The 10076-nt window shown below is 42.6% G+C and overlaps 1 protein-coding gene across 2 annotated transcripts; it reads right to left on the bottom strand.

The window, feature by feature from the left end:
- Positions 1-1294: 1294 nt before the first annotated feature.
- On the bottom strand, positions 1295-7443 carry si:dkey-175g6.2 (uncharacterized). Of its 2 annotated transcripts, none has more exons than XM_004550001.3 (2): positions 7193-7443; positions 1295-4999 (listed from the first exon to the last, which is right to left on the bottom strand). In XM_004550001.3, exon 2 carries the CDS (start codon positions 4968-4970, stop codon positions 2940-2942), a length of 2031 nt encoding a protein of 676 aa, XP_004550058.3. In that variant the 5' UTR covers positions 4971-4999; positions 7193-7443; the 3' UTR covers positions 1295-2939. The 2 variants fall into 2 exon arrangements, with proteins under 2 accessions (XP_004550058.3, XP_004550059.3); XM_004550002.3 differs by lacking the exon at positions 7193-7443 and adding an exon at positions 5877-6239.
- Positions 7444-10076: the final 2633 nt, after the last annotated feature.

Raw genomic sequence — 10076 nt, 5'->3', positions numbered from 1 at the left:
TGTGATTTCTTCTTTATGTTTAGCCAAAATTAGAAAGGCAATAAACTCTTTAAAATGTGAAACTATTCTTTTGATATTCTTAAAGCACCATGAAGCCCATTAGTGAGGTGCTGAACAGTTTCAGTGGCCCTCGCCATTGATTCTCCGGGACTCCTGATTTTCAGTCTTTAAGAGTCAGATGTTTTCTCATCTGCTGTTTTGGTGGTAGTGGTGGTGGTGGTGGAGGGCCTGGCTAACATACTGGTTTACAATCTCATTGTCATATTTGCCAAAGAATTAAGTGACTCACTGATCCTCCCACATCATCCCAACCAACCAGCATGCCCACATCGCTCTCGCCACCACCGGGATCACCAAATCACCTCACTGCTAGGATCGAGGGTCCAAGGGTTTTTGTCTCTCTAGCACTGCTGCCTAAAGGCAAGTGGCTAAGTGACAAATGAAAACATAATTCCTGCAATCATTCTGTGAATATCTAGATAGAAACTACAAGCTGTAACCCAATGTCTGCATTCATGAAATGGTGTCCAAGAAACACCATGAAAGGCACTGTTCAAATAAACCGAGGCGCAAGCTCACAAGATAACACGTGATTAAAACATATTGACAACCTGCTAATCACTGTCACTGTTTGTACCGCTGACAGCATGCATAAAGTTTGTTTTGATGCCAAAAAAGCGGGCGACCAGAAGCACTTCAAGGGATTATACCAGAAGGGTATATTGCCTGTGTGATGTGAGAGTGAGGGGGAGGTGTGGAAACAAGATATGGCAGGAAACCTATCTACCAAACACCTTTCCACCGGCCGACTGGCAGCCTCGAGGCAGAAGCAAACATGACTCAATCTTTATCTTAAATGCCAGCAGCTAAATTACTATACAGCTCAAAGAGAATATGTATGTGTGTGTGTGTGTATGTGTGTGTGGTCCTGCGCAGTAAAGTGTACAGATGGATGACTCATCCACCAATCATGTGACTCATCAATCACTGCAGTTACCATTTCCCTGCCTTCTTCTGAAATTTTCCTTTTCTTTAGTTCTCTTTCATTCCCGTCTGGCTGTTGTTGCCTTTTCCCTCCCTGTTTTTTACTCTTCATTTTGATTTTTTTGAGATAGAATAAAGTCCCTCTATGGGTTTTTCTTTACTTGATTGATGTGGCTGTCACTGAGATTTACTGTCTTTCTCTTTAGTGTTTTATTTTTTGTTTTAAGCTAAAGAACCAAGTGTTCGTGCTGTTTTTGCTTCGGCACAAATACAACAGAGCACTCGCCAAAAAGCCATGAAAAAACTGAACTTTAATAAAATAATTGCTTTTATTTTTTATCATATAGCAAAACTAGTAATCATCATGCTGTTATTTACACATTGCACGGGCATATTTATTTCACACTGTACATCTTACAATGCTAAAGTGACATCAACAACAACACTCTCCTTTTACAAGACAGATGGCTTCACTGTGGACACAGTGGCCCTCTTCCTTTGAGATTTCTTTTTTTTTTATGTTCACAGTTTATTCAGAGAAGACAACCATTTTGAATTCTCCATACTGTTTTATTTTTTTCCTCTTTTTTTGTTCTTTTTTTTTGTTCATTTTTTAAGATGCAAGTAGAAAGACGTGCATTTAACGGTTTAAGCACAATCCCTGACTCCCCGGCCTGAAACTTTTCAATGAATTTCTTCTGAAAAATGAACAAAATGTTTTGTAGCCTCTTGGTGGAAATCAGTTGTTTTTTTGTTTTGTTTTAAAAAAAAAAGGCTGCAGAACAGATAGCGTGATTTCAAGTATTTTTTTTTCTTTTTAAAATAAAGGAAAAAAATAGATACAATACATATGACGCGTGTGTGTAAAACAAAGTAAATGTGAACTGGAGATGGACAATGAGAAAATGATCCAAAACATGAAGCACTCCTGCAGAGTCACGGAGCGCTGCATGGATGTGGCGACGGTGGATCTGCCGTAAATATGTTGACACAATAACTTCTGGATCCCAGAATGCTTGAAACCCCTTAGTCCACCAGGTTGGAAGTGTTTAGTGTTTAACTTTGTGCTTTTGGAGTCCACAGGGTTTCTACATTGGGATGATGAGAGAATTATGCAATATGATATTTCCCTTATAGAACCATGGTGCTTTGTAAGGCAAAAATCTGAATCTTGAGTTTGAAAAAAAAAACAAAAAACGAACTGAAATGTGTGTATTTGGCACCTTTGCAAGTTGCAGCTGTTTAAGGTTGATCCAATCAGAAATGAGAAAGGCAACTACACACATCAAATACAACAAAAAGTATACTGTCAACATTTGACAATATCCGTGTTCTTTCTCTTTTTCTCTGTGTGCACGCATGTGTGTGTGTGTGTGTGTGTGTGTGTGTGTGTGTGTGTGTGTGTGTGTGTGTGTGTGTGTGGATAAGAAGTAATTGAACTACTTTAGTTTTGTAATGTGACATACAGAATATAAAACAAAAGATACAAAGTGATGTTGTAAACATGATTCTCTTACAATGGCCACATCTGCTTGTGAATGTGTCACAATGTGATTCTATGTAAGTGTGTGTGTGTGTGTAGTGTGTGTGTTTGCGTGTGTCCTCTATAGATCTCTGAAATATGCAAGAACATCAGAGATTGACCTGAATGGAGGCAGACATACACCATGGTATGTTCTGTTTCAAAATGTAAACTGAGCAAGAGGCTGAACATGGTTACAGGGAGCTTAAACTAGGACACCTTCATCCTCTCCCTGACTGAGAAAATCAACAAAAATACAGTGATTAAACCAACATAAATCTAACTTTTTACTTCTGAAATTTCTCATCAGGCTCAAAACACACCTTCTCTGAATCTTTTTTTTCCCCACCTCTGCTTTAGCTTTTCTCCCACTACTGTATAACTATCCCACATCTGTGAGTCCCTCTGAGCGGACAGTGTCCAAAAAAGTCTCTCAATACATTCTGCGCTTCATGTAGATCCTCTCAATAAAGTTTTCTAGTTCCTCCTCACTGTCCAGCTGAGGCACCAGCCCATCTTCCTCATAGTCATCTCCCGGTGTGACTTGTGGATAGTAGTAGGGGGGTCGCCTGCCTCTCCTGGGTGTGGTTATCGGTTTGGGAGGGGGCAGGGGTTGGTAGGTCCGTGGGTGAGGAAGGATATAGTTAGAGATATAAGGGGTAAGAGGCAGGCGTGGTGGTGGCTGCTGCTTCCAGCCTTGTCCGCGGTTCTTAACCCCGCCCCTGTGTCTGCGTCTCGGGGCCTGGAGGTCAAGTTCCTGGGGGCCGAAGGTCTGGTCTCTGGAGGGGACGGGCTTCCCATAATATTGTGGTTTGGGATATGGGAAATAAACTGGGTAGTATGCTCGATATGGCTTTTGGTAATATGGATAAGAGGGGAAGGCTAAAAACTGTTTCTGGGGCTTATACCAGTAGTCAAGCTGCTTCTGAGGCTTATACCAATAGTCCTGCTTGTATGACTTGACTTTATCCTTGTGCCATTTCTTGTTGGACTTGTTGTACCTATAAGGGGCTTTCTTGGGGTTTTTTGAGGCTGTGTAGTGATAAACAGGTGGGGCAACCAGAGGAGGAGGTACCAGAGGCCTAAAGCGTGGGGCAACAGGGTTGCTGTTGGTTGGCAGCTGTTGTAACTCTTTCCTTTTTTTCTTCTTCTCCTCCACATCACTAATAATCTCAATCACATCATCGGCAGGCAGGTGCAGCTTGCTGCTGATCTCAATAAGCCTGTCAATCATCTGCTGGTCCAGGTCATCTTCATCAGGAAGGATCTCCTCTGAGCGTTTGTCCTCAGCCGTGTTGCCGGCGGCCCCCATGCTGCTTTTCTGCCGGGGCTTCATGTAGGACTGCTGCTTCCTCCCCATGTACTGCAGCAACATGTCAGAGGCGATGTCTGCCAGCCTCTGCTCTTCCTCTCTGGCTCGCTCGGCCTCCTCCTGCTGCCGGAGCACCTCCTGTTTCTCCGCCCGCGCTCTCGCCTCTTCCTCCATGTGGGAGAGGCTCTCCTCTTCTTCCTCAACCTCCTCCTCCAGCTCCTCTCCTTCATCCTCAAAGTCATCCATGAAGTTGCCCCCCTTCACAGGTCTGTTGCGGGACGGGTTCTCCTGCCAGTGCTGCTTCTTTCCTGCACGTGCTAACTGAGTGTTGTATGCTTTGTAGCCCTTCAGAGGAGGCAGGATCTCATTATCTTGGAGACCCAAGTCAATGTTCTGGAAGTAGCCTCTTATTTTGCGCTGCAGGGAAGGGTCATCTCCCTCTGAGGTGGAGCCTGGCATGGCCTCATCTAAGAAACTTTCTGAGTATTTTCCCTCCTCCTGCCCCTCTCCTTCGTCTTTCTTTTCATCCTCCCTTACGCTATCTGTTCCCACATTCTTCACAGACCACCCTTGATCCTCCGACCTTGTGTTGTCATCCTCCTCCCCCTCCCTCTCCTTCAAGTCATCCCCCTGAGCAGCTGCCAAATGGCCTACATTTAGCTGTTCAATAGCCTTATCGGCCCCTCGCCCCTCCTTCTCCGCCTCCACCCCCCTCTCTCCCTGTGGCTGCTCTGTTCTCCTTATCTCACCACCCTCAGAGCCTTCAGCAGAGGGCAGCTCCGGACTCCGATCCCCTTCCCAGTCTCTGTTTTTGCTAGCCTGTTTTTCACTGTCCCCCAGGTGGTCCAGGGCCTCAAGCAGAACCGCAAGCACCTGTGCAGGGTCCGTCACTTTATCTAATTGGCTGTCTTGACCCGGGCCCCGACCCCAGTCTAGGGACACGTTGTCAGGGCTGGAGAGGCTCTGGGGCTGGGGCGAGTGAAAGGGGGCAAGGTTGTCCTCTTTACGATCTGTCCGGGTGCGCCCCTCCACCCCACCCTCCCCTGCCTCACCCCACACAGGGGCGGTGTCAGCTAACTGTGGAATGACAATGAGCAGGACCAATAGGATGAGGTGGGCTGTGGAAGGGGCGTGATGACAGGTCATGACCATGCAGAACTGGCAGGAGGGAGGTTAAGCACCTGAAGAAGGAGAGAAGGCAGAGAGAGAAGGACAGAAGAAGGATGAGAATTTATTCACATATCATTTCTTATCTCTGGAATCACAAATTTGCTTTTTTGTGTTGTTGTTACTTTATTTTCTTTATTGTTTTCTCCCAGTGGCAATGTGAGCATTGGTGTCATTTAAATAACATACAGCTTTGGTGAAAAAGCCAAAATGTAGAGAGGACTGACTGGTAAGAAATATTTCATTAAGTCCACAGCCTGCCATAAAGTTTCAAAGAAAATGTACCTGGAAAAATGACCAGTTTTTCAAACAAAACATTTTTACCACAAAGAGGCCACCATATAAAAACAAAAAACAAAAAACCGTTTTCCAGTTATTGTAGAAACCATTGAGGACAAAAGCAGGCAGACGTAGCAGCAAAATGCAACAAATTCTCCTCTCTTTTATTTTCGATATAGAGCGTTTTTGACTGAAAAAAAAAGTGGTTTCTAACATTTCCAGCTCCAGTTGTGTCACTGCTGTGCAGCTTGGATACAACTGAAAACATGAAGATGAAGCTCTGAGAAACCAGGTCGTGAGTCGTTGAATTAACCTATAAAAACCGAGAAAAAGAAAAAAAATTGCGCATTTCTTTGAAGGGATGGGGGATAATCCGCACAAAGAAACTGCGTTTCGATTCTAAACATCGTGCCTTTTTTTTGTCTCGAGTCGCGCGTTAACCCACTCATTACCTACTCATTATCTTTAAGCCGCACGAATCACCTGGTTGGGAATAATACATTCCCTGGCGCATTTTGATTTAACTGAGCAAACTGTTTGCAACAGCAACGAAAATGCGCATCCGGTAACTGATTTGCGTCTTTTTTCTGGTATATGTTAAAAATGCCTCACCTCTTCCTCCAAGCCAACCCATCCAAATCGCGCGCACCTCCCATTTTCTAACGTCTAGTTCTTAAAAAAAAAGAAAGAAAGAAAGGAAATACTGAGAACAAAAACTGGTCCGAGCTCGCGTGTCCGTAATTGCTGTGATTTTGGTATTCCATGCGTCAAAGCGATGTCACCAAGACACTGGCACAGAAAGCTGCAAGCTCGGGGAAGTCATGCGTAAAGCCGGTGGCCACGGTTGAGTTATTTAACCCTACGGTTCCTGAGTGGTCCATCCAAATTGTAAATTAACCGGGCATTAAGTTTGAGAGGATAAAGCCTTTTTGCGCAAAGACAGGAGGGCGCAGCCAGTGAGGATGCAGGGCTTTGTCCTTGTGTGGCGTGAGCATGTTTCTCCTCACTGGCAGCGGTGGAATGCAGATAAGCGCAAATTTTTTGGCAGCACAACCCAATTTGATTTTTTTTTCATTTTATTAAATCAAGAGAAACGAAATTATTCGACTTATCAGGGCCAACTACCTACTCACAAATGGTTGGGATTCTAAATTATTTCGAATTAATAGCTGAAAACCGTCTGTTTAAATCGTGCTTGTTAAAAGAAAAAATACTGAAATCGTAAAAATGTGCACATTTTTTCAAATGTGCGAATTCTTCAAAGGTTTTTAAAAAACAATCTTGCGTGAAAATTTTCCCAAGATCTTCTGAGAGGCAGCTAGAAATGTTTATTAAATATTATTGTCTTCACATTGCAGAGATTCATTCTTAATTTATACTGAGTGAGTGAAATAAACAACATACAAAATTTGATATTTTACTGGGGATTTTTTTACACTGCATTTAATAATTATTATCATGCCTATACGTTCATAAGAACTGGGTTTGTTCGTAAATGTCACAATAATAACATTGTTTTAAAAAAAAAAAAAGAAAATTAGAATATATATATATATATATATATATATATATATATATATATATATATATATATATATATATATATATATATATATATATTACTCGATTCCCTAGAATTGAAATCATACACAGTTTAGTCTAAATTTAAGCACCATATAGAAACGGCCACAGTTCATGTCTACTTCATAATCAGACGAGCAACAGTCGCACAAAGATTAATTCTAACGATGAAGATGCAAATTTAAAAGAAAAAAACACGAACTATTTCTCGTTATTTTTTAACAAAAAAAAAAAACGTAATTATGAACAGAGAATTATAACGAACTGAATAACAGTCAGAAATTGTCCTAATCTACCTGGTTAGTATGGTTTGTGAATGATGCAGAGACAGATTTCGTTCCACTTACCTGAAGTCCCACTGGGGGGTGGGGAAGTGGTGAAACTCGCAACGCACGGATAAAGCCAAGATTATTTCATGAATAGTGAAAGCACCTGAGAGAATTTCGGCTTTCCTCCCTCTCTCTTTCTCTCTCTCTCTCTCTCTCTTCAGCCTGTGACCAGCATCAAGGAAAAAAAAATAACAATCAAAAAAGAATCTAACGTCTCTTTATTTATTTGTGAGGTGTTTGTATGGCGGCAGCACTGGTGCTAATGTACAATTGAGTGAATGTTTTCAGCACCACGGTCAGCGCAACTTTATTGTATATACCCTCGGCGGACCACGTGATCCTCCCCACCGCCACCCCCCAGCTGCAGGCAGTGCTGACGTCACTTCCATTGATAAGAATGTTGGTGTGGAGATGGCACTGTGAGTCTAGGCTGGCCCCAGCTGATGAATGAACGGAAATGGCATGAATGAAATAGTACTTTTCCTCAATGAAAGGAGCAAATTGTAGAGATAGAGCTGGTACACAGCCATTTTCCTTCTCACATATTAAAGGGTGGTGTGTTGCATCTTCCTCCCTTGTTGCTTCCTTCCTTTGCTCTGGCTTGTTTCAGAATCAGGAGAAGAGTGGGAGGGGAAAAAATAGAGTGACCTCTTTCACAGGCTATCAATTAGGGTCATTTGGTGACATTCTCCCAAGAATCAATGACAAGAGGCCGATGTCTCGCCGCAGTTTGCTTGTTGGTTTTGGTCTTAGGTGGCCCCGGATCATCTGTAGCTCATGGGCTATGGCGGGAGCAGCCGCACTTTGCTGCTTGATTTCTTCTCAATTTTCAGGGATTGCACAATTTTCTACCCACCCCGTCATTTCTAGCCGCTCTCCATCTGTCAGCGGCTCAGTGTGCTCTTAATGTGGCCTCTCATCAGCATTGTTTTGCGCCACGGAGACACGAGCCAATGACCATTTGTACATAAATCAGTAACATTTCACGATAAGGGCAAACACGTGCTGAAGCAATATGTCATGATTATATGCATGAATGAATGCGGGATGTATCATGAATTCCTGCTGTTCACCATTTCAGGAATGATTAAGTGGCTGTGTGTTTATGTGATCAGGCAATTAACTTCATACATTAATTTAGTTGATACCGTTAAATTAGCTGGAATGCAGTCACATGCAACAAAAAAAGTGCATTTCAGACCCACGCGTCCAATGGGCCTCTGAAAGTGGAGCCCATATGCATTCTCATAAAAACACAAGGCTATTTTGTGACACTGAGAAGCGAAGACACCTACACGTTGCTGTAAGATCCGGCAGTCTTTGTTCACGTCACAGGATGCTGAGGTGTTTTAACGTGATATGTTTCTGTTGTTGAAGTGGAGCTTGCTCCAGCACATACAGCTAGTGCCAGCGGACAAATCGCTGTAGAATGGACAGACTTGGTTTTTGGGATGATGATTCAGTGAGATGGACCAATATCTTACAAAGAATGGAAGGAAATTGCTTAGTCCCAGGAATTCAGTACAGTTCAGAAATGGCTACAAAGTGCAGCCGTCACAAAGACAAGAGCAGTTTGACAAAGATGAAAAGAAGAACAGATATTTCTATACTCGATGTGTCCTGCATGGGCATGTTTTTCTCGTGGCATTCGCAAGATATAAATGTGCAAATTTCTCACTAGCACAACACCCCATGACAACACATAGTGCTCCGTTTGTGAGAAAATACAAAATGCAGTTTTTAAATGATGATTTTATTTCTTAAGAGAAAGAGATTTGTGCGAAAAAGTAATTCCATCTCCATACTTGTTAAACCAAGAATTAACTGTGATGAACCACTTTTCCCTCTCTTTTTTTTTTCCACTTTTACTAACCACACCCAGGCCTGATTACTGCCAGCCCTGCTGAATTAAGAAATCACTTAAATAGAACATTTCTGACAAAGTGAAGAAGACTAAAAGATGTCAAGAAAGCAGCACATCAAGGTCGAAAGAAACTGGGGAACTTCCCATTCCAATCAGTATAGAAAGGGTTACAAAACCATTTCTAACCCATTAGGAATTCAGCAATCTGTAATGAGAGCCTTTTCCTTCGGGATCAATAATGTATTCTGATTCTGATTCATGGTGAATATTCCCAAGAGTGTCCAGCCTACCAGAATTACTCCAAGGGTGCATCCATGACACATCCAGGAGGTCACAAAAGAACCCAGAACAACATCCAAGGGACTGCAGACCTGACTTGCCTCAGTTAAGGTCACAGTTCATGATTCAACAGTAAGAAATGCACAAGGCTAAAATGGCCCAGTGTGGCTGAATTAAAACAATTCTGCCGAGAACACTGAGCAAAGACTCCTCCACAGCGATGTGATAGACTCATTCACAGTTACTGCAAATGCTTGGTTGCAGTTCTTGCTGCCTAAAATTAGTTTGATGATCTGAAACTTGTAAGTGTGACAAATATGCACATACACTAAGAAATCAGAAAGCCAAACCACTGTGCATACAACAGAAATCTCAAGATCATGTCAAAACAGAGTAAGTTTAAACACTACAGAAAATAAACATGTTTTTTTTACCACTAGCAACAATTTTCATCCACACAACTGTCATTGTGGAGGACTTGTGGTGAGAAAAATGTAACTCGAGATGTGTGCGCTGCTATATTTAGATGACCTGCGGCACAAAAATGCACAACACGAGGACTGATACCGCACTCTATTAGCAGCAATCAAGAAGGCAATCACAAGGAAGTGGTGTGAAGAGGACCACCCTACTCTGGGTAACTGACCGCACGTAGCTGAAAAGATGTACACTTTGAAGGACTCTCACTTGTTTTGTTTTTTGGGCCACTGTGAATCATGTGAAGTCTGCAGAAGTTACACTGATGCAGTTTGGCCTCTG

This window comes from Maylandia zebra, linkage group LG10 (genome assembly GCF_041146795.1).
Source record: "Maylandia zebra isolate NMK-2024a linkage group LG10, Mzebra_GT3a, whole genome shotgun sequence".
NCBI lineage: Eukaryota > Metazoa > Chordata > Actinopteri > Cichliformes > Cichlidae > Maylandia > Maylandia zebra.
This window is presented reverse-complemented; position numbering and strand designations above follow the sequence as displayed.